The 24147-nt window shown below is 36.8% G+C and overlaps 1 protein-coding gene across 1 annotated transcript in view; it reads left to right on the plus strand.

The window, feature by feature from the left end:
- Positions 1 to 21148, plus strand: part of LOC107591652 (CLIP-associating protein 2) — a 56775-nt gene extending 35627 nt beyond the window's left edge. The window contains exons 25-43 of the mRNA XM_016280872.1: positions 1847 to 1954; positions 3056 to 3118; positions 3642 to 3748; positions 6217 to 6240; positions 6371 to 6615; positions 6733 to 6796; positions 7564 to 7736; positions 9631 to 9678; positions 9783 to 9861; positions 14043 to 14186; positions 14340 to 14483; positions 16293 to 16399; positions 16543 to 16690; positions 17907 to 18105; positions 18203 to 18396; positions 18476 to 18604; positions 18714 to 18920; positions 19782 to 19898; positions 20022 to 21148. Of these exons, the coding sequence (XP_016136358.1) occupies positions 1847 to 1954; positions 3056 to 3118; positions 3642 to 3748; positions 6217 to 6240; positions 6371 to 6615; positions 6733 to 6796; positions 7564 to 7736; positions 9631 to 9678; positions 9783 to 9861; positions 14043 to 14186; positions 14340 to 14483; positions 16293 to 16399; positions 16543 to 16690; positions 17907 to 18105; positions 18203 to 18396; positions 18476 to 18604; positions 18714 to 18920; positions 19782 to 19898; positions 20022 to 20111 (2390 nt within the window). The 3' untranslated portion in view covers positions 20112 to 21148. The remainder of the gene's footprint in view (positions 1 to 1846; positions 1955 to 3055; positions 3119 to 3641; positions 3749 to 6216; positions 6241 to 6370; positions 6616 to 6732; positions 6797 to 7563; positions 7737 to 9630; positions 9679 to 9782; positions 9862 to 14042; positions 14187 to 14339; positions 14484 to 16292; positions 16400 to 16542; positions 16691 to 17906; positions 18106 to 18202; positions 18397 to 18475; positions 18605 to 18713; positions 18921 to 19781; positions 19899 to 20021) is intronic.
- The last annotated feature ends 2999 nt before the right edge of the window (positions 21149 to 24147 follow it).

A 24147-nucleotide genomic window follows, 5' to 3' on the forward strand; every position in this document is an offset into this window, starting at 1 on the left:
ATGAAGTCCATCTCATGAATGCAGATGAACATTGAACATTGGTTGAGAGACCGGATACAAAAGGAAAGATCTAGACCTGCCACCTCCCATTTATTAAGGGTGTATTCACACCAGGAAAGTCCGCTAGTTCACTTGCTTTGGTCCGGACCAAATACAATGTTGATTTTTTTTTTGTTAGGTGCAGTTCGTTTTCACACTGCCCTTTTTTGCAAGTGAACCAGAAATTGTAAACAAAACCACACGTGTGCTAAGGTCATCCATTCATTGGACAGAAATTCTCAAGCAGAGAAAAACAGGAAGTGCAAAAAAAAGCTAATCATGGAGATCTTTCGTAGTGCAATTTTTATTCTTTTAATGATTTGGTGTTATCAGATACTAACGCAATATGAAGAAACTTATGAGCATCATATGAGACAATGTCATACGATGTTGTAATTACGACTTGCCGAAAATAAAATCTACAGATATAAAATACTTAAAGCATATCACAATGTTAGTTTAAACATTTAACCTATATAACTGTGCACTATTAGGTGCATATCCAATCGTTTGTGCGGAGAGTGGAAGCTGAAACGCGCTTCAGGACATCAGTGGAAACAAATTAAATACACTGTCATTTTTGCTCATAAAGGTAAGAATAATACATCGTTTGGAACTGTAAAGGGTCTATTTTTATTTGTGTGCGCTCACAATATCGAGAAAACATTGTGCTTTTGTAAAATAAAGAAAACAAATAGGATGCGCTTTCCGTCTCGGGTATTGAACAGGAGCACTTCACAAAAATGCACCGAAACTCCGCGAATATTTTCTTTACAGACTTGATGAATATATCTATAGAAAGCTTTAAATGACTATAAAACTAAATAATTCAAATCCAAAACAAAAACTCTTAGGTAATCCGTAAAGATGCATTTCTTTCTAAAGGCGTGTCCAATGATGAGATGGCGAGTCGGGATCATCAACTTCATAGCGACACTGACTCATAAAACACTACTTTATTAATAAATAATTCAAATATCTCCTTACTATTTTCCCCCAACATAGTCATGGTAATTTTTGTGGCAAGCTTTAGCCTATTTAGCGCGCTCACATCACGTTGTTGTGTGCCATGGTCACGAAAACTAATCATTTGCATGTGTTTTTAAGCGTTGTGGTTTAAAAAAGTTATTTAAGCCATTGAAAAACAACAGCACTATATGCACGAGCTGTCTGTTTCTGAGCGTGATTTCTGCAATTGAGTCGGATCGAGGTCGGGTCATATTCACACCTTAAACGTAACGTACCAGAGTTTGTTTGGAAGTGGACCGAGACCACCTCTTCAGCTGGGTCTCTGTACGGTTGTTTGGTCTGCACCAGAGTGTGATTGCTGTATTCACACCTGCCAAAAAGGTCCGCACCAAGAGGGGAAACGAACTTGAGTTTGATTCAATCGAACCAAACAAGACAGGTGTGAATACACCCTAACATTCACCCTTTAATTCTTAACCTTTTAATTGTTCTTCCCTTGTCAGTGAATGTTTGTTCTTTTCTAATCAATTCCTTTAATATGGAATTTGTGCATGGACTCTAGAAATTAGTTCAAATATTGTTGTTTTTTTATGTTGTCTTTTTCTGTGAGGTTCCTCAGGGCTTTGTATTGGGCCCTTTTTTTCCCCTCCTCAAAAAGTTAACAAATTTATTGTTATGTTGGTGCTTAGAAAAACTTTATGTAATTGTTATAGCTTTTCCTTCTAAATTTCTCCTACTTTGCTAGTTATACTGTTATAACTTTCAACGTCTCTGTTCTTCTTTATCTGTTTTTTTCTCTCTCTTCTTGTCGTGGTATGTTTTCTTGGGGGTGGGTTAGCAAGGGGTAGTCGTATACCACGGCCTAGTGTGAGTCAGGGCTGCAGTCGTGAGGCCAGCCGAGAGAGCAGCAGAGACACCAGCCCTGTGCGCTCCTTCACGCCGCTCGGTGAGTAACCACGGCAACCATTTCATCTACCAGGACCAATCAGCTTCAACTCAGCAGGGGCCTAAAATTATTAGACAAAATGTTGAACAGTGATACTTGTCCTCCTTCACTTCATTTGAACCTGGAATTCGAGCTTTTGCACATTATGCTCTTTGCTGGACTCAGTTTGAGTCAACAGTTTTTACCAAACAGGAATGTTTGTACAGTGAAACAGCAATGCAAGCACGCTTTAACATTGTATTACAAATATTTTTGAGTTTGAAAATCCCACACATGGTTCAGCTTGGTCAGGAAGCAATTTTCTCCTGGCCTTGTTTTTATTTATTTATTTATTTTATTTTTTTGGATTCATCTTACATGGTGAACATTGCTGATGGATGCTGGCACAGGTTTCATCTGAGGTCTTTAAATACAGCACACCAGAGAAAAATGATATTAAAGGAAAAATTTCAGACAGGAAATATTGGGAAATAACAAATTTCCTAATATTTCAAACAATGACTAATTAAATCAAAATTCAAATTTAATTTCATTTGTTGAATATCCTGTTTTGCACAGAAATGTCATATTGAGGAAGACAATTGTTGACTTTACATAGGTACATAAGTATAAAGCAGTTTGACAGTTACATAAACATGTGCAAAAGCTTTTCCAAAAATATTAAATTAAATTAAACATGGAGTCTGTCATTAATGGGGAAAAAAGAGTCAAAGCTGAAGCCCTCAGTGTGCCAAAAAAAAAAGTTTAATTTTTCACATTTATTTTGAGATAAGAACATTTAAGATAGAGATTCGCTGACAGTGATATTTTTGAGGTTAGGTATGACACATTTAAGTCACTTTCAGAAGAAACTTTTTTTTGAGGGGTGCCCAGGTGAAAATATTCCTGCTGTTACGCAGGACACAAGCAGAACTGGACTAATACCCTTGAGCATTGACACTTGAAGAGTGTGAAATGTGTGTGACACAATGGGGCGTGTGTGGTTGGTGATGGCACATTCTCACATTACTGCTAATTGGGAGTTTCTCTGGTGAGCTCTAACACTGGCCTGGGTATTTACGCGTGTGTGTGCTTGTTTGCATTCTTGTGTGTGTGTTGCAGCATCCCGGCATTATTCGCGCTCAACTGGTGCTCTTCATGCCCCAGACGCCTTCGGGGCAGCAGGTGAACTGTCACCACAGCTGGCACAGGACTCATAAATTTTTTATTTTTTTTTTACTGTCACTTTTTTTATTCTCATTGTCACTTTTTGAATTTTCATCTCATCCTTCTGCTTGTTTCAGTTTAGCCTCCACCAGACCTGCGTGCTTTTAAGTTTAGTCTTCATAATCGTTCCTCCCATTGCCTTGATAACAACCGTATTCAAGTAGATTCATGTGGAACATCTTTCACAGTCACCTATTATTTTCTCTGAGTTAACCCAAGTTTTTTTGTGTGTGTACTTGTTTTTGGATATGTTTTTTATTATTATTTATTGATCGTATGGGCATTTGTGGTTAATTTTCATTAATGTTTTCAATGGTAATAATCATTTGTTTTTTGGTTTTCTAGTGTCAGTATCCTTATTATTGGTGAATTGTGATTTCTCATTATTGATAAGATCACTGCATGCAGTTTTTTGTTTTTGGAAATGTTGTTTTATTCGTATTTGTGCATGTGTGTGTAAAATATGTGATGTGTGTTGTAGGTTCTGGCTTGGGTATATCTCAGTCCAGTCATCTCTCATCCTCAGTTAGTGCAATGAGAGTGCTGAACACAGGATCAGACGTGGAGGAAGCCCTGGCAGATGCTCTGGTAAATATGCATATAGTCACATATGGAAACTCTCTTTACACCCCACTTACACACAAGTTTACATACCCTCTTTTATCAGACAATTACATACCCAGAATCTGATGTTTAGCCATTTTTAAAAGTGGAATATTTTTGTTTATATATATGTGTGTATATATATATATATATATATATATATACATATACACGTTATATACAGCGAGGGAAATATTTATTTGATCCCCTGCTGATTTTGTAAGTTTGCCCACTTACAAAGAAATGAAGGGTCTGTAATTTTTATGGTAGGTTTATTTTAACTGATAGAGAAAGAATAGCAACCAAGAAATCCAGAAAAAACACATTATATAAAGGTTAGAAATTGATTTGCATTTCAGTGAGTGAAATAAGTATTTGATCCCCTACCAACCAGCAAGAATTCTGGCTCCCACAGATTGGTTATGTGCCCATGTGGAACACAGATTAGTTCTGTCACTTTAAGAAGTTACTCCTAATGTCAGCTCATTGGGTGTATAAGACACCTGTCCACACAATCTGTATCTTCCATTCCAACCTCTCCCACCACCATTGGCAAGACCAAAGAGCTGTCAAAGGATGTCAGAAACAAGATTGTAGATCTGCACAAGGCTGGAATGGGCTACAAGACCATCAGCAAGAAGCTTGCTGAGAAGGACAGAAGTGTTGGTGCGATTATTTGGAAATGAAAGAAATACAAAACAACCATCAATTGGCCTTGGTCTGGAGCTCCGTGCAAGATCTTGCCTCGTGGGGTAAGGATGATCATGAGAAAGGTGAGGGATCAGCCCCGAACTACACGGGAGGAGCTTGTTAATGATCTTAAGGCAGTTGGGACCACAGCCACCAAGCAAAACATTGGTAACACACTACACTGCAATGGACTGAAATCCCGCAGCACCCGCAAGGTCCCCCTGCTCAAGAAGGCACATGTACGGGCCCGTTTAAAGTTTGCCAAAGAACATCTAAATGATTCAGAGAAGGCTTGGGAGAAAGTGCTGTGGTCAGATGAGACCAAAATTGAGCTCTTTGGCATTAACTCGACTCGCCGTGTTTTGGAGGGAGAGAAATGCTGACTATGACCCCAAGAACACCATCCCTGCAGTCAAGCACAGAGGTGGAAACATTATGCTTCAGGGCTGTTTTTCTGCTAAGGGTACAGGACGACTTCACCACATTGAGGGGCAAATGGATGGGGCCATGTACTGTAAAATCTTGGATGAGAACCTCCTTCCCTCAGCCAGAACACTGAAGATGGGTCATGGATGAGTCTTCCAGCATAACAATGACCCGAAACATACCGCCAAGGCAACAAAGGAGTGGCTCAAGAAGAAGCACATTAAGGTCATGGAGTTGCCTAGCCAGTCTCCAGACCTCAATCCTATAGAAAATCTGTAGAGGGAGCTGAAACTTCGAGTTGCCAAACGACAGCCAATAAACCTTAAGGATTTAGAGAGGATATGTAAAGAGGAATGGACCAAAATCCCTCCTGAGATGTGTGCAAACCTGGTGACCAACTACAAAAAGCGTCTTACCTCTGTGCTTGCCAACAAGGGTTTCTGTACCAAGTACTAAGTCATGTTTTGCTTGGGGATCAAATACTTATTTCACTCACTGAAATGCAAATCAATTTCTAACCTTTATATAATGTTTTTTTCTGGATTTTTGGTTTGTATTCTGTCTCTATCAGTTAAAATAAACCAACCATAAAAATTACAGACCCTTGATGTCTTTGTAAGTGGGCAAACTTACAAAATCAGCAGGGGATCAAATAAATATTTCCCCCACTGTATATATATAATAATTTTTCACTTGATTAACTTAATAAAAGAAATCATAATATAAAAACTGCATTTTGTATTTACTTGCATTATCTTTGTGTAATATTAAAATTAGTTTGATGATCTGAATATTTTAAGTGTGACAAATATGCAAAAAATTTTAAAACAAACAGTAAGGGGGCCAACACTTTTTCACACCTATGTGTATATATATATATACACACACACACACATATACACACACACACCATTTAGAAGTTTAAGGTCAGTAAGTTTTTTATGAAAAACCATTATTAATTTTATTCAGCAAGAATTAACTAAATTGATCATATTTTAAATTGTAATAGTATTTCACTATAGTGCTGTTTTACTTTTGATCAGATAAATTCAGCCTTGTTGAGAATAAGAATACTTCTTTCAAAAATATATATATTTTTTAAATCCTACCAATCCTAACATTTTGTGTAAATATATGGGATTTAATATGGTGTAGGGATGTCAAAAGTGGAATATCCATGCCATTTTTTTAATCCAAAAACATTTTGCAAAGGGTATGCAAACTTTTGGATAAAACTGTACTCCCAAAATTAACATAACCATTGTATTGTGTGCTAAATGTCCTAGATGTCTGTCTTTAACTCATGCTTTAACCTTTGGCTTTATTAATGCTGCCAGCTATTAGGAGATATGCGGGGCAAGGTTAGTCTGTCTGGCTTTCTGCATTAAGCTGACGTTAAACTTAAACAATCTTTCTTTCTTCAAGTTGTCTTAGTGTTTACTTTATACCTAAAATACTAATTTGAATCTCATTTGATGTTTTTCTAAGCAGAAGAAACCAGCTAGGCGGCGGTATGACACCTGTGGGATGTACTCAGATGATGATGCAAATAGCGATGCCTCCAGTGCGTGTTCAGAGCGTTCGTACAGCTCCCGGAATGGCAGTATTCCAACATATATGCGGCAGACTGAAGATGTGGCTGAAGTGCTCAATCGCTGTGCCTCTGCCAACTGGTCTGAGAGAAAAGAGGGGCTGATGGGATTGCAGGCATTGCTGAAAAACCAACGAACTCTCAGGTAACCCATTAAGGCACACAATAAAGTGTAATTATAGTTTTTCACATTCCAGCTTTACTAAATTGGTAGATTCATGTTCAATGCAAGTGTTTAGTTTATTCTTTCTATCTGTTTCAGCCGTGTTGAGCTGAAGAGGTTGTGCGAAATTTTTACCAGGATGTTTGCAGACCCACACAGCAAGGTACCCTCGCATGTCGCTTTCAAACACGCTCCAGAACACACTTACACCACACACACACTTCTGCAGTCATAAACCAGCATGAACTCTTGCATCACACAGCACCACTTGACTGTATCGGATTCTGCCTCACCCACAGCCCGTATTCTTGCCACAAACACACAGATCCACACTCTCAGGCATGTGCAGTGCACACTAACTCTGGGGATGAGGACCGTGGCTAATCGCATGGTTTGGTCTGACTGGATTTCTGATTTCAGACAGTTCGCTCATCTTTTTTCAACCGCTGCAACGCCCACCCAAACTTCCTCCGTAGCTTTCCTCCCTTTCTTGCTTGCACTCACGCATTCACATACTGGGACTGTCACAATTCCCAAAAAATTGAAGAACATCTTAAAATCTAAATTTCATGCCAATCTTTGGCCATTAGGAAGAACATGATAAAATGAGAATGCTCAAATTTCAATATAGCCATGTAAGATTTCAGTATAAGCGTTGATGTTTTAGGTATATTTTCTATATAAATTTAAATACTTCTTAAAATTAAAATTAATATAATAAAAAAATTTGTGGAACATCACGTTAAACTATTGTGAGCCCAGTCCTACACGCACACAGACTAACCCGTGTTTGAGGTGTGTCTCTTTCTCCACTCATAACGTTTTCCTGGAACCTCCTCCTGCCATTCTCTATCTTGTCGGGTAGGCTGTAGCTCCGCCCCATTTATCTGATTGCTGGGCTCATGGCCCGCCCCTCTTTCTGATTTCCAGCGTGATTCCAGAGGCTTCGGCACGGCAGAATCCGGTATCAGTTCTGCCTCTTTTAAGGTACAGAAGTCATTCTCACACTCCTGTCCTCCAGCACAATCACATTCAACAGCCACTCGAGCTGTTCTTCAGGGGTCTGGAAAAACCTGGATCCTTTTATGTGGATATTTAAAAGGGTGGATATATAATTGACAAAATTCATACAATTTTTTCCCCTTTTTTATATTGGTCTATAATGGTCTTGTTTTAATGGTGTGCTTTATTTCTCATTTCTACTGTTTGAACTATTTCACAGAATAATTTCCATAAAGGGTTAGTTCATCATAAAATGAAAATTGTGTCCCCATTTGCTCACCCTCATGTTGTTCCAAACCCATTGGAAAGCTGTTCATCTTTGGAACACAAATGAAGATATTTTTTTGAAATCTGAGAGATTTCTGTCCCTCCATTGAAAGTCCGTTCACCCAAAACTCTGATGCTTCAAAACGTTCGTAAAGAGATCAAAAAAGTAAGAGAGCAATTTAATCCAAGTCTTCTGAAGAGACATGATCACTTTATATTTATATATAAAACTATCGTAACTATTGATAACAATATAATTTTTAAGGGTTCGGAATGATGTGAGGGTGAGTAAATATTGACAGAATTTTCATTGTGAACTTAAATTTAAATTTAATGTATTTATTCATTTTCGTATCGTTTCAAAAATGGTCCTGCAAATGGTCAGTTTTCATGTGTTTTTACGGACATTCACCAGTGTGTTTGTTTCTTTTCATGCCTTACCATGTGGTGGAACTGTAGAGAGTAAGTTTGGTTGACTTGTGCAAATGTTTTTTTTTTGTTGTTGTTGTTTTTTTTTTTTTACTGCTTTTTTGTGTTTGTGCAATGCCTATATCCAGAAACTGTGAGATGCTGCTCTAATAAATAGCTGGAAAGCATTTATTCAGTTTTTGGCTGTTTGGGACTGAGCACTAACAGGGCGCTATCTACTTTATTAATGTACTAATCCATAACAAAATAGGATGTTGAAAATGTGACATCTAACAAATAAGAAATATGTTTTTGATCCTGCCATTAATCTGTGGCTTTGCTGTTAACTAATCAAGAATATTTAAAAAGTGTCTATATTGTAAACATTATCAGTAATTAGGTTGTTTGATCTTTCACAATATTAGTTGTAAAGTAACAATTAGCATGCCGTTTTAATTCTACGTGGTATTTGTTTTTAAATCATCTGAAATTCCCAAGTAGGTAAATAACCAAGTAGTGCCGTTATCACCAAAATAAACTGCAGACTGAATCATAGTGTGCCATTTGAAAAACTTTGATTCTCTTTCATTCAGACTAAAACAAAAGTTTGAAAATCAGATCACGTAGAGAATTCTCAAATATTGTGTAACAATTGATTTCTGCTTCCTTTCGATTTCCCCATATTTCTGTATTTTATATTACTTCCCTACATCGCTATTAATTATATAGAGACAATCATGATGACCATGTATCATTTGTGCTGTTTCGATTGACTTTATATGAAAAGTGTGGTATCTTTACAAACTGATGCTATTCATTTGGACTTTAATTAGTATTAAAGGGGTCATATGATGCGATTTCAAGTTTTCCTTTCTCTTTGGAGTGTTACAAGCTCTTGGTGAATAAAGAAGATCTGTAAAGTTGCAAAAACTAAAGTCTCAAATCCAAAAAGATATTCTTTATAAAAGTTAAAAGTCAGCCACGCCTACCTAAAACGGCTCGTTCTAACACGCCCCCACATATCTATGTCACTATGTGGAAATATTAGCATAATGCCGCACAAATGTGCACGCAAAGAAAGAAAGCGTTGTTTCAGGAACAGCAGTAGTGTTGATGCAGCATGTCAGGGAGAGCTGTGTGTTTCAGTGCGAAAGCAAAAGCACTTTATTTGGCCTTCCGGAAGTAGATGCAATTAGGAATCATTGGTTAAGATTTATTTACAACAGAACAGCACAACCCAGATGTTCGAATTTGTGCAACGCATTTTATGGACGACAGTTTTTTGAACCTAGAAGAGTACAAGGCTGGCTGTGCACAAAGGCTATTTAAAAAACAAGCCAAAGTACAGAAAGCCCTAGACGTCACAAGGTATGTTATATGAAAAGCCATTATTTCTGCCGTGCTCTGATATCAAGTGTCCACAGATTTTGGTGCTCAAGAATAATTTGTTAATTTCTTGTGTCTTTCCCCAGAGAATCTTTTCCGAATGATCTGCAGTTCACTATCCTAATGAGATTCACAGTTGACCAAACACAGACTCCCAACTTAAAGGTAAGTGCTTTTTTAATGACTCTTTATCTTCTCACACTGTGTGGATGAGCGACTAAGATTGATAGTGTCGTGCAACATGCTGGTATCAGAGAATGTAAGATTGTGGCTGCCAGGTCTTGCTTAAGTGCTTATTTAGGAGTTTCTACAGGATGTCATGCGCTGGGTCAGTGTACTCAGGTTGTTGTTATCCCTCCATAAAATCTCATGCAAGCCACAAGGACTTTGCCTTACATAAGAATCTCCAACCTCTACCTCACAGTGTTTCCTGAATCTGAAGAGCCACCCTTTTAGATGTTGTTGCATTGTTAATTCATTGTCAAATTTGTGAACAAATTGCTTAACTGGTACCATTTTACAATACAAAAAAAGCACATTTGTGTTTTATTTATAGGGTGCCAATGTATTTTTTGTATTATTTATATAGTAGTATAGTATTTCTTAATATTTCGAATTAGCATTTATTTTTATATTTTCAGCTTTCAATTATTTATTCAGTTATTTCAGTTTTCGTTTTAATGCTTTACCTTATTTAATGCTTAAACTAACTTAGTTTCAAGTTAGCTGGAAAGGGAAAAATGTTTTTTTTACTATTTTTGTATTTATTAATATTTAGTTTTTTTTATCTTCAGTTTGTCATTTTCATGTATTTTTTTCATTAGTTTTTATTGTTTTTTTTAGTTTGAGTAATTTCCGTGCTTCAACGATTCTAAGGCATCTTTTTACAATTTCCTTTAGGTTTTTAAGTTTGTTTTTCATCTATTTTATTTTATTTCCGCTTTATTTTAATTCCCTAAAAAAGATTTTTAATAGTTTTAGTTCAAAATTACAACACTGTAGGTTGCTGACTTTACGGTGTTAGATGACGGCAAAGGTAGTCTAAATGTAAAATTAAAGGTAACATGAACAATTAAATTTACAGTGTTGGCCAATATTGTAAAAAAAAAAATTTAAAATGCATATCTGAGATTTAGAATTTAACTGCATTTTAATATAAAAAAAAACATGTTGAAAAATATTATTTATTTGTGTTGTTGTCTTTGGCTGCAGTTATAAAATCCTGTAGAAAAAACTTTCCTACACCAATCTCATAACCACATTTGCCATGTCCACACATGCAACGACCCACCTTCCCTCTAACCAAACCATCACCCCTTCATCTGCCTCTCATTCAGCATCTTTTTTCAGCATTATTACTTAATACCACATCCTGTCCAGTTTTCCCTCCTATCCCTCTGCCCCCCCACCCCACCCCATCTGCATGACTGTCTGGGGCTCCCTTTCATTGATGTGCTCTCCCTCTCTCTCTCTGAAGCCGGGGAAAAGGCGCTGTTGCTGGTACGGGGGCGGGGCTATAGAATTGCTTCCCCTCAGAAAGCGACGGCATGCTTGCACACTGCAGGAAAATATCCAAGTGTGGAACCAAGCAGTACAGGTCAGTGAGAGACAGGGGAAGCAATTCTATAAATCCCAGCTCCCACAACTAAAATCCCTCAGCTGAGCTAGCTCAACTTAAATCCCACCAAATCCATTTTCAGATGTAACAGACAGTAAGAGAAGTTACTCACTGAATCCTCTTCCGCAGAAATTCACAGATAGATCCACAGATTTCCACCCATAATTTACAACTTGTGAAGCCTGCCCACTGCATGTATATTTATTTTGAAAATGCTTTAGTGGCAAATTAGTGTGTGGTATTCGAAATAACGTTTTCCCCTCTAGTCAACCTACTCTACTGTTTAAAAGACTGGGGTCAGTAAGATTTTATTTAAGGACACATTAAATTGATCAAAAGTGACAGTAAAGACACAACAAATATTTTTATTTAAAATAAATGCTGTTTTTTTAACTTTGTATTTATCAAAGAACCTTAATATCACCGTGTCCACAAAAATGTTAAGCACCATAACTGTTTTCAACATTGATAGTAATAAGAAATGTATTTATATAGTAGTATAGTATTTCTTAATATTTCGAATTAGCATTTATTTGTATATTTTCAGCTTTCAATTATTTATTCAGTTATTTCAGTTTTCGTTTTAATGCTTTACCTTATTTAATGCTTAAACTAACTTAGTTTCAAGTTAGCTGGAAAGGGAAAAATGTTTTTTTACTATTTTTGTATTTATTAATATTTAGTTTTTTTTATCTTCAGTTTGTCATTTTCATGTATTTTTTTCATTAGTTTTTATTGTTTTTTTTAGTTTGAGTAATTTCCGTGCTTCAACGATTCTAAGGCATCTTTTTACATTTTCCTTTAGGTTTTTAAGTTTGTTTTTCATCTATTTTATTTTATTTCCGCTTTATTTTAATTCCCTTAAAAAAATTTTTAATAGTTTTAGTTCAAAATTACTACACTGTAGGTTGCTGACTTTACGGTGTTAGATGACGGCAAAGGTAGTCTAAATGTAAAATTAAAGGTAACATGAACAATTAAATTTACAGTGTTGGCCAATATTGTAAAAAAAAAAAATTTAAAATGCATATCTGAGATTTAGAGTTTAACTGCATTTTAATATAAAAAAAAACATGTTGAAAAATATTATTTATTTGTGTTGTTGTCTTTGGCTGCAGTTATAAAATCCTGTAGAAAAAACTTTCCTACACCAATCTCATAACCACATTTGCCATGTCCACACATGCAACGACCCACCTTCCCTCTAACCAAACCATCACCCCTTCATCTGCCTCTCATTCAGCATCTTTTTTCAGCATTATTACTTAATACCACATCCTGTCCAGTTTTCCCTCCTATCCCTCTGCCCCCCCACCCCACCCCATCTGCATGACTGTCTGGGGCTCCCTTTCATTGATGTGCTCTCCCTCTCTCTCTCTGAAGCCGGGGAAAAGGCGCTGTTGCTGGTACGGGGGCGGGGCTATAGAATTGCTTCCCCTCAGAAAGCGACGGCATGCTTGCACACTGCAGGAAAATATCCAAGTGTGGAACCAAGCAGTACAGGTCAGTGAGAGACAGGGGAAGCAATTCTATAAATCCCAGCTCCCACAACTAAAATCCCTCAGCTGAGCTAGCTCAACTTAAATCCCACCAAATCCATTTTCAGATGTAACAGACAGTAAGAGAAGTTACTCACTGAATCCTCTTCCGCAGAAATTCACAGATAGATCCACAGATTTCCACCCATAATTTACAACTTGTGAAGCCTGCCCACTGCATGTATATTTATTTTGAAAATGCTTTAGTGGCAAATTAGTGTGTGGTATTCAAAATAACGTTTTCCCCTCTAGTCAACCTACTCTACTGTTTAAAAGTCTGGGGTCAGTAAGATTTTATTTAAGGACACATTAAATTGATCAAAAGTGACCGTAAAGACACAACAAATATTTTTATTTAAAATAAATGCTGTTTTTTTAACTTTGTATTTATCAAAGAACCTTAATATCACCGTGTCCACAAAAATGTTAAGCACCATAACTGTTTTCAACATTGATAGTAATAAGAAATGTTTCTTAATCACCAAATCAGCATATTAGAATAATTTCTGAAGGATCATGTGACACTGAAGACTGGAGTAATGGCTACTGAAAATTCAGCTTGACCATCACAGGAATAATTAACTTTTAAAATATATTCAAATAGAAAACAGCTATTTTAAATTGTAATAATATTTTACTGTTTTTACTGTATTTTTGATCAATTAAATTCAGCCTATGTGAGTATAAGAGACTTAACAAATTACAGAATGGGGGGAGGGGGGCTTTTTTGGGGCTAGTTATTACCTTAATTAGTCAGTCTTGACAGAAGCAGGTTGTTTTATTAAAGGCATGATGTTCAAGAGAGTGGGACATCAGTGAAAGAGAGCAGGACACAACCCGCTGGCAACACTAATACACTTGAGACACAAGCTTTTTGTTTTTGAAATGCTGTGCTGAGCCCAATCACACCCACCATGCTCACTCCAACTCCCCCTGCTGTCTTGCTTCATTTCATGGATTTAAGAATAGCTGTGAATGTGTGACTTGGTGTGCTTGTCTGTAACTGATGGACTGCAGAGTTGATGGTGCTTTGATTCTGACTGTGGCGAAGTTTGATTGAAGGAGGGTTTGTGATTGAGGAAAAATGTTTGAAGTAAAACTTTTGGAGTGAATGTTACTGTTGTCTTGAATGACATAATATGCCTAGGTTTAGTTTATTGCACAGTTGTAACACAAGGATAATGTTTCAGGTGAAGGTGGCCATTTTGAAGTACATAGAAACACTGACCCTACAAATGGAGCCACAGGATTTTGTCAACTCAAGCGAAACCAGACTGGCAGTGTCGCGTATCATTACGTGGACCTCCGAACCCAAGAGCTCTGACGTCAGAAAGGTACAAGACATTTGTGCTTATTACATGAATGATATTTCAAATGTTTCTGCTTTTTCAGCTTGACAATGTGAGCTCTGTTTATTTGTAGTTTGTTTTTAAATCCTTTGGTGGTGTGGATTAGTTTGAAGGTCTAATTATGTTCTTCGATTGCAGGCAGCGCAGTCAGTGTTGATCTCGCTATTCCAGCTGAACACACCAGAGTTTACAATGCTTCTAGCTGCACTGCCCAAAACCTTTCAAGATGGAGCCACCAAATTGTTGCAGAACTACCTACGTAACACTGGAAACACAGCCCAGGTGAAAAACACATTACTAATGTAGTGACACACATCCACCAAGAATTTTACATGGATTGCTCATAAACTAAAATAATGTGAAATGTGCTAGAAGTGTCATTGTCCTGTAAAAAAATATTTTTAAATGAATGCAAAGTCATTAAGCTATTAGTATTATTAAAATTATTATTAAATACTTAATGAATTATATAAATGATTAAAATAAATATTAAATATTAAAGAGTTTATTTCATTTTTATAATTTAAATAATACAATAATATTTAGAATAATAATAATTTATTATTATTTGCATTTTCATTCATCCCATCAGCCAATTGTCGTTGTTTTTTTTTGCATTGGACTTGTCAGACAAATCACATTCAAAAATCGGATAAAATTTTCATGCTAAAGATTGTTTTGCGTAAATTAGGGGTGGCACGATACCATTTTTTCAGAACCGATCCCGATACGATACGAAAAGTTCTGAGTATCGGACAATACCGATACCGATCCGATACCAGCACAGGTTTTTTTTCTTTTCTTTTTTTCTCCTATACCTCAGTGTGTGTCGACCGGATCATCACTCTTTTGTGTATTACACACAATCTACTAAATATAGACAACCTCATTATAAAGAAAAATAACAAATTAAAAAATATATAATCATAATCTATGGGGAAAATACTATTACAAACTAGGTTTGTGGATAATTCAGCAGCAAAAGTTACTCTACAAAAATGATGAGTTCATAATCATTTTATAAAATCTAAACATTTAGAGAAAAAACATTATTTAGTGGGGGGAAAAAATAAAAGTAAATGGGTGTAATCTGGTCAAATGTTACACATTGCTCTTTGTATTGTAATATACATTCATGAAAAACAAGTAAATATAATTATATATAAATATATGCAATCAATTAAATACATTTCTTATACATTTATAGCACAGTAATGAGGCGGCAACATATGATAGATAAGACAGAACAAGAAAGGCTATTAACAATCTTTCATTGTGCAAAAGTATTATAACATGAAAGGCTCCATTACAGAGCGGCACAAAGCGCTTATCCCGTGTGCAGAATGATGGGCTTGAAGCAACACGAAGTTACAGCGCTCCGCATTGAGAAGTTCAAAGCACAAAGGGAAGAGATTCTAATGTGTAGTGTATTAAATCTGTGCATTAGTTTATTGAGCCTTTTCTTTTAACAGTTTAAAATTTTAGTTAATGTGCATGTGAAGAACAATTCATAGTGCTCTGTACTCCAGTGTAGTGATCTCTAACAGACACCCGGTAGAAAGTAACATGATTTAGAATTAGCTATAAACTCCAGCAAGATAAAGTCCTTTTATGCAAAACCGCTGATGTTTATCTACAGATCAAGTATAATAATAGGAACGTTGTTTCATCCTAGAGAGAGTTTCGTCGTCTTGACTGTCGTAACCGAACGCGACGCGCAGTTTGAATGCTGAATGGAGGATGACTGACAGCCGCAGCGGAGAGAAGAGTTTAGAGAACTTGAATTTAATGACTTAAATATTCATCTGTACCTCACATTAAACTATGGAACGGTCTCAGAACACTTGAAATATAGTGCACGGAAACTTCATGGTGCTTTATAATGTTTTTGTGCCTTTCGTGGAGCTTAACAATAACACAGAATAGTATACGCACTATATAGGATTTTAATCGGTCTCGTCTGACCGATACCCCGATCCAGCAGAAAATGCCAGTATCGGAGCGATATCGGATCGGCGCACCCCTAGCGTAAATGTTTAAGAATCACTTCTGAACCCATTTTCTGTCAGCACTAAAAAAAGTTTATTGCAGGCTCCAACGGGAAGCCCGCTCACCCGACACACTCCAAGATCACCAGCCAGTTGGTCGAGCCCTTTAACCTCCCCTACCAACACATCACAAAACACACCATCACCAAGGTATGCCACTGGATCACAAACTACAAACATGGACAAAGATTCACTTCACAAATGCTGTCATTTGAGTTGTGTAATTGTTTACTCAGAATTTCTCTGTGGCTAATGTCCAATGTCATTTCATGTGTGTGTGTGTGTGCGCGCAGTGCATTTGATTACGATACTGAGAACATGAACTCTGAGGAGATCTACAGCTCCCTGAGAGGAGTCAGTCAGGCCATCCAGAACTTTAGCGTCCGCAGCCAGGAGGACATGACTGAGCCACCGCGAAAAAGAGATGGAGATGGTGAAGAGGTAAGACAGACAAAACAAGTAAGAGATGATGCAGTCAATGAGTGCTGACAAAATAAATTAAAGCTGAATAGTGAAAATAAAAAATTAATAAATAAAAGCGAAGATCTTTTTAAATCAAAGAAATTAGGCTATAAATAATGGTATTTGTATTATTAAATTATCTCTTTCCCCACCAGCATTTTTGAAAAAAGTTGCCAGCCACCGCCAGCGATTTTGATGATTTTCACTCAAATTTGATGGCCTCCAGTATATTTTGCTGTATGAATATTTGAATATACAATACACCAAAATAAAAATCAGAGCCTCTACTTTTAAACAAACAAACAAACTCAGTTTTATTCTAGCTTAAAGCATTCAACATTTGAATATAGGTAGGTTTCATAAAAAATTCATAATTTTGAGCAAAGAGGTGAGAAAATCTAATTTTTTATCAAAAACTACATCTGGATAATATTCAGTACGATTATCAAAGCATAAATCCAGTAAATCGCTTCCATCAACACCTCCAAAGCTTGCACAGACATATTCCACTTCCTGGATCAACATTTTACACTGTAACATTATGCAGTTTTCATTTATATGCTGTCTATTGCTGATGATCACATTATTTTTCATATGCATCTGTTTACATAAGAGATCGCTAGTTTCTCCGTCCTGTTCAGTTGTGTTTTTGTTCGGGAGGTTTTGTACTCGTTCAGAAGATGTGTAATAACGCCCCTGAGTGTGTAACAGTGAAAACACGGAAAGCCGTAAAAACTTGTCTTTTGCGGGGAAGCGTTTTCTTGTAAAAGACGAGAATACTACTAAATTATATAATTTTTAGTATTATAGTATTATTACCAGAGTAATTTATTTTTGATTGGTTTAATTTATATAATTTAAATACTAATAAAAATTGTATTAGTTGTTGTTATTATATAGTCATACGGATTTTTTTTATAAAAGTTATTTCAAAATATTAAGAAATACTTGAATTGTATATAATTAATCCCAATATAACACTGCCAGTTTGATATACTGTACCAACTTGTGTTGGTATAAAAAGAGAGAGATCACAGAGTGATATGAAAGAACAGTTAAGCACTCATTATATAAAACCATTTTTGAATTTTCATCATTGAGATTGACCTATTAGAATCAAGTATTCCAGAGAGCCATGCAATAAAACTGTAGCACTGATGTGTGGAATTTGTGTCATGAATGTGTCTCTGTGCAGGGTGGTGATCAACCCACAGACTCTGGTCGGACGGCGCTGGATAACAAGACCTCTCTGCTAAATACTATGCCGCTCCTCTCCTCGAGTCCCCGCCCAACGAGGGAATACCAGCCAGTCAGCTACTCTGACTCCTTCAGCTCCTCCCCTTTTAATAAAAGCCTGAAAGATGCAGACCAAGATGCGGAGTCCTTCACTGATGGTAATGCACTCCCATAGCTATTTGTAGCTGCTTTGTGAAGTGTGTGCATGTAAGCACGTGTGTGGGTCTGACTTCATTTCTGCTGGTGGTGTTACAGACAGTGGTGTGGACCAGTCTGAGGTGGTTGCTGAGCTCCTAAAGGAGCTCTCGAATCACAGCGAGCGGGTGGAAGAGAGGAAAGCTGCGCTGTGTGAGCTAATGCGGCTGATTAGAGAAACGCAACTGCATGTTTGGGACGAGCACTTCAAAACCATCCTCCTGCTGCTCCTAGAAACACTTGGGGATGGAGAGGTGCATGCAAACATACACTCTCTAATATGAGGCATGAAGATGCGTCTTATTTACTTGCTGATGTTTTTTTTTCTCTCAGCATGTCATTCGGGCATTAGCACTGCGGGTGTTGAAGGAGATCCTAAACAGGCAGCCGTGGCGCTTTAAAAACTATGCTGAACTCACCATTATGAAGACCCTGGAAGCACATAAAGATCCACACAAAGAGGTCTGGGGTCCTTGACATGCAAAAGATCATGAATCACTTTAGACCAACAACCTAAACTAAAGCACAAATCTAAACCGAAGCACAAAATGTCCTTTTTTCTCTTTATTAGGTGGTACGGGCTGCAGAAGAGGCAGCGTCTGTGTTGGCGACCTCAATAAGTCCCGATCAGTGTATTAAGGTGTTGTGCCCCATCATCCAATCGGCAGATTACCCCATCAACCTGGCTGCCATCAAGATGCTCACCAAAGTCATTGACCGGCTACCCAAAGAGGGTCTTCTTCAAATGCTCCCTGAGATCGTCCCTGGGCTCATTCAGGTAAATACTGTATTTTATATAAACTAAATTTGGGGTCAGTAAACAGAGTTTCCTGAAATACTTACTCAGTGGCACCACAACGCCACTACTGAATCTATAGTGCAAAACAGACAGCATAATCAGTGTAATCTTTTTACAGAACAAATGATTTTTTGCACTGGTTCATTTTATTGAATCAAAAAGTACAACACAACTAGTGTGGTCCGACTCTTGTTTCCTTTTAGTGATTTAGAACTAATAGAAGAGTCCTTTTTAAAAAAAAATTTAAACAGCTTTCAACTGTGAGACTAAAAGGGATAGTTCACCCAAAATTGTATTATTTATTGATTTTCTTCTGTGGAACATAAAAGAAAATATTTTGAGAATGCCTCAGTGTTTATTGTCCATACAGGGGAAATCAGTGGTCACCAAAACTAGTTGGTTACCAGCATTCTTCAGAATACCTTCTTTTGTGTTCTGTTAAAGAAAGAAAGTCATACAGGTTTTGAATGACATGATGGTGAGTAATAGTGACAGAATATTCATTTTTGGGTGAACTATCCCTTTAAAAGCAGTGTACATTACCATTAAGGAATCTGACATTTTTAAATTCAGAACCAGAATTTTTAAATTATTCACCATTCCTAATTATATAGAAAAATATTTGTATGTTCCAGTTAATGACTTTCCATACTTTAGTTGAATGGTATGTCAGGACACAGATCTAGATGCTGTAGAACCTTGATAGTTCACTTCACTACGTGTTATTTAACCTCCCTTTGACACCCCCTAGTGGACATATCTAGGAAATAAACAAAATGCATTGACTTACCCTAATATTAAGCATCTGTGTATGGTAAAGGCTTTTGCTCTCCTTTGTAGGGTTATGATAACTCTGAGAGCAGTGTACGAAAGGCATGTGTATTTTGCCTTGTGGCCATCTATGCGATCATTGGAGAGGATCTGAAACCTCACCTCAGCCAGCTGTCTGGCAGCAAGGTGAGCCGTTTCCTCTTGCAAAACCTCTTTCCCTTTTCCTCTTTACTCATTATCTCGCTGTCTGTCGGTTTTATATTTCAAAACTTTTATAATCTATAACATGTACATTCTGTCTTTTCCCAGCTGAAACTGTTGAATTTGTATATAAAACGAGCTCAGAGCGGCTCCGGCGGAAGTGACCAGTCTTCAGATGTGGGAGGGCAGGGCCTGTAGCCGTGCTGTCACCATTCAGAACTACAGCATTCTCTTAGTGCAGGGGGACCCTTGCTGGATTTTTAACTCACATGCATACACAAACACCTACATACGCTTGCCTACAAGTACACAAAGCCGCATGCACCTACACTGCTGGACACCCTCCTCCGGCCCCACACACCTTCCAGTGGGACATGCGGCGAGGAGCAGCGTCGGACTGAAACTCTTCCTCCAAACTAGGATCACCGTCACTCTGTGTGCATGTCTGAGAAACCACTATCTGTGGCACAGATGGTGGACTGCTGATGTAGTTTTGTTGCCTGGTCAATGAGAAGATCATGTGTGTGCGTGCGTGTGTGTGTGTGTGTCAGATGGGGAGGGTGGAAATCCAGCAGAAAGAGGGGGATGTTGTGGGTGTCATTTGGTGCAACATGGAAATCATTTCTTTTTATCAAAGAGCTTTTGAGAAACTCAGATTTTTAAGATGAAGTTCAAAACTTCTTGGTCTGAGCGACGTGTCATTAACGTTCCTAATTGCTCACTATCGATTATAATTAACAGTCGTATCATTTCATAACAGTGAGCGGTTGGTCCAGCTTGCTCTATTATAAGGCATTCTTTGCTTGGCTTTATGCATGTCATGAATAAAACTGAACCTTTTTATCTGGTTGCATACATGGCTAAATGAGCCACGCGTCAGTCGTCCTGCACACCCAAGATTCTCATCGCAGTGAGGCCACATGTGATACCACACCACATAGGCAATATGTATCTATATATATATATATATATATATATATATACCATAACAAAGGAATATTCAAGAAGAGCTTATGTCCTGAGGGCGTGTGGATTCTTTTAAGTAGCATAGTGTCATTCTTCTCTGATGGGAAATTTGTAGAAATGTATTTACGCACCTAAATGCCGCAACTGTCTTGTCACTTCTTTCCTGTAGTGTCGGTCTTTCTCCCACCGTGAGGAAGTTCTCTTTCTTCCCGCTGCATTTCTAGAACTGTGCTAACGATAAAATTAAAATAAAGAAAATGTACAGTAATAAACTGTCTCCTTGTTATTTTTCTAAATGCCACCTCTGTACCTGGAAAAAAAAGACAACAAATGACTTCTGATTTAAAGGGATAATTGACCCAAAATTGAAATTTTTGTCATTTACTCACCTCCATGTTGTTCCAAACCTTTGACTATTTCCTTTTGTACTACTTGGACATATGGGCTGCTTTAAAAAAAAAAAAAAGTACACTACTGTTCAAAAGTTTGGGATCTGCTAGATTTTTTCATGTCTTTGAAAGAAGTCTCTTATGCTCACCAAGGCTGCATTTATTTGACCAAAAATACAGTAATGGCAATAATATTAGGAAATATAATTATATATATACATTTGAATATGTTAATATAGAATATGATTTGGTGCTTAGCCCCTTAACTGTCGCTCACATTTTTGAACATAGACTTGAAAGTGCACGATCCAAACTTAAATTTTTATAATTCATGAATGAAAACATTTTGTAACATGATTTTGATGTATCATTTTCATGGTAATGCAATGTCTGATTTTAAAATAGTTTTCAGAGGATTAATTTTGAGATTGTAAGTTTTCAATTGAAGGCCGTTTTATCAAAATGATTTTTTTTTCCTCCTACACTGAGCCATAAATCTCCACTTCAGTAGCGCTTACACACACCAAACTTTACATTTTTATTCCTGTCTACATCCTGAAGGTTTTTACAGGGGGATTTGTTCATATACAATTTGCTTGATTATATACAACATTTTATTTCCCAAAAAATTGTGAAAATATGGTGTTTTCTGTCAGTTCTAAGTATTTTCTGAATTATGGAGTGACAAAAATGAGATACCCAAAATTCCCTCTGTAAAAATATTTGACTCTAATTTGTCAAAAAAAATTAAACAAGAATTTTGAAACTGACACAATCCAGTGTTTAGATTTTTGTACCAGAAATGTATGCAAATTAGCACATATTTCATTAAATAATGACTCATTTGCATATTTAAACCTAACATTTAAGAAAACTTGTAATACACTTTTTTTTGCAATTATCAATGTAATCAATCAGCTGGGTAAGTAAGGCAATAACTATTAGTTATTTTTTTTACCCTATTCACCTGCAGATAAAATGATCAATGATGAAAACAGTTGTGCTGCTTTTGTGGAAACTGATACATTATCTTTTTGGGGGGATTCTTTGATGAATAGAATGTTGAAAAGAACAGCGTTTATTTGAAATATAAGTCTTTTGTAACATTAGAAATTCCTTTACTGCCAATTTTTTATCCGTGTAATGCACGCTTGCTGAATAAAATAAAGAATTTCGTTCACAAAAAAAAAAAAAAAAAGAACGACACTAAAGTTTTAAAAGGTCGTTTATGTTTCTGTCTCTGTGTTCAACATCATATTGCAGTCACGGCGGGGCGATCGCGTGCGCTGTCTCGGTGGATGAAGTTCACTGCTAATAAACAAGAAAGCAACGGCGTGACTCGATGTGAGACTGCCTTGGTCGCTTTTACTAGTTTTTCAGCTTTGATCGCGGGATTCGTAGATAGTAATGCAATGCTTTTCTGGCAGCTGCACACTGGGAGCTTTGAGAGTCGACAGCCCTACAACTGCAGGAACACACGGTCAAATTGAGCGCTACTGAATAACTCTTGTTTAATGGAAATTAAAGGCATAACTTTTATTGGTATTTCCGTCTGAATTCATGTTGAATTTGTTTTCTTAAGTTACATAAGTGTCACTGTATCTGTGTGTTTATATACACAATCGCACACATATATACTACGAACATTTCTTTACTGTTTATTCAGTTACATATAAGCTATATTATTATGTATTTCTCTCGTGGCCACTCGTGATGCGAAGGGTTTCTCATATCTGTCAGTCGAATCTGTTGTTTACTCTTAGTTAAATTACAGATTATATTCATTTATTATACACAATTTCAGATATTGCATAATTATTTAAATTATTATGCTGTATTGCTGTAATATGAAAACTATTTAGGAGTAGACAAAATGCAAACAGTAACAGTTAAGTTCAGCAAAATGTAAACAATAAAACAATTATGACGCAAAATTCATGATAATCAATCAATATATATATATATATACATATAAAACGTAATGTACAAAATATCAAAACATTATTTTGGCCAAAAAATAGGCTAATAAATTATGCCTGGTTGGACATTTATGAAAGACCTTATCATGAGAACACAGTTCAACATTTCTGTTAAAGTGTACTTCATTATATTTGACCCTTATCTGAATGTACACCAGTGTGCTTTTATTGTGTTCACTTATTGCCCATCATCAGCCATAGCTAAAGTATGATGATGAACTAGGTGTTTAAAACCAACACACAAAACCAACTGCTAGAAAAGCATTAATGTATTTGAAATTTTGACTTAAACTTGCAGTGTAAAAGTGCTTTTATCACATGCTTAAAATTACTTAAAATCACTTGTCTGTAATGAGCCATTAAAGTGCAGTAAAGTCAGAACCGATGAGAAATGTCATTATAATCATCCTCTTTGCTGGCCTCTTTTGGCCATTGTAAACCTTACAAATAGGTCTGGGTGACAGACTATTCTGCTATTTCCCTGTTTCTCCCACTTACTCCATAACTGCCATCTGAAAAGTATGTATTTATACGTTTGCAAATATTGTTTCTCAAGGACACCAGCGCCCTCAGTTAAAAAAATAATCAAGTATTTCCCAGCTGTCTCACAGAGCTGACTAAATTCCCAGCTGTAAACACCCGAGGCCGTTTTGTTTATAGGTTGGCGGTCTGTTTAAGAGAACCTAATCGTGTTCAAAGGCCCATCTGCCTTCTTGTCCAGACCACCACAACAACAACAGGTTAAAAACACCCAAAACGTGTCCTTGAGTGGCCATCCCTGTTTTTCAGAATGTATTTTCAGAGCAAAAACAGGCCCGATGGGTTCTGAATATCTCACGCTGCTGGGCCTCATTTATCACTAGACAGCAAAAGCAGCTATCTGTCTGTATCTATATTTTC

The sequence above is a fragment of the Sinocyclocheilus grahami genome, unplaced genomic scaffold, assembly GCF_001515645.1.
Source record: "Sinocyclocheilus grahami isolate Dianchi unplaced genomic scaffold, SAMN03320097.WGS_v1.1 scaffold144.1, whole genome shotgun sequence".
Classification (NCBI taxonomy): Eukaryota; Metazoa; Chordata; class Actinopteri; order Cypriniformes; family Cyprinidae; genus Sinocyclocheilus; species Sinocyclocheilus grahami.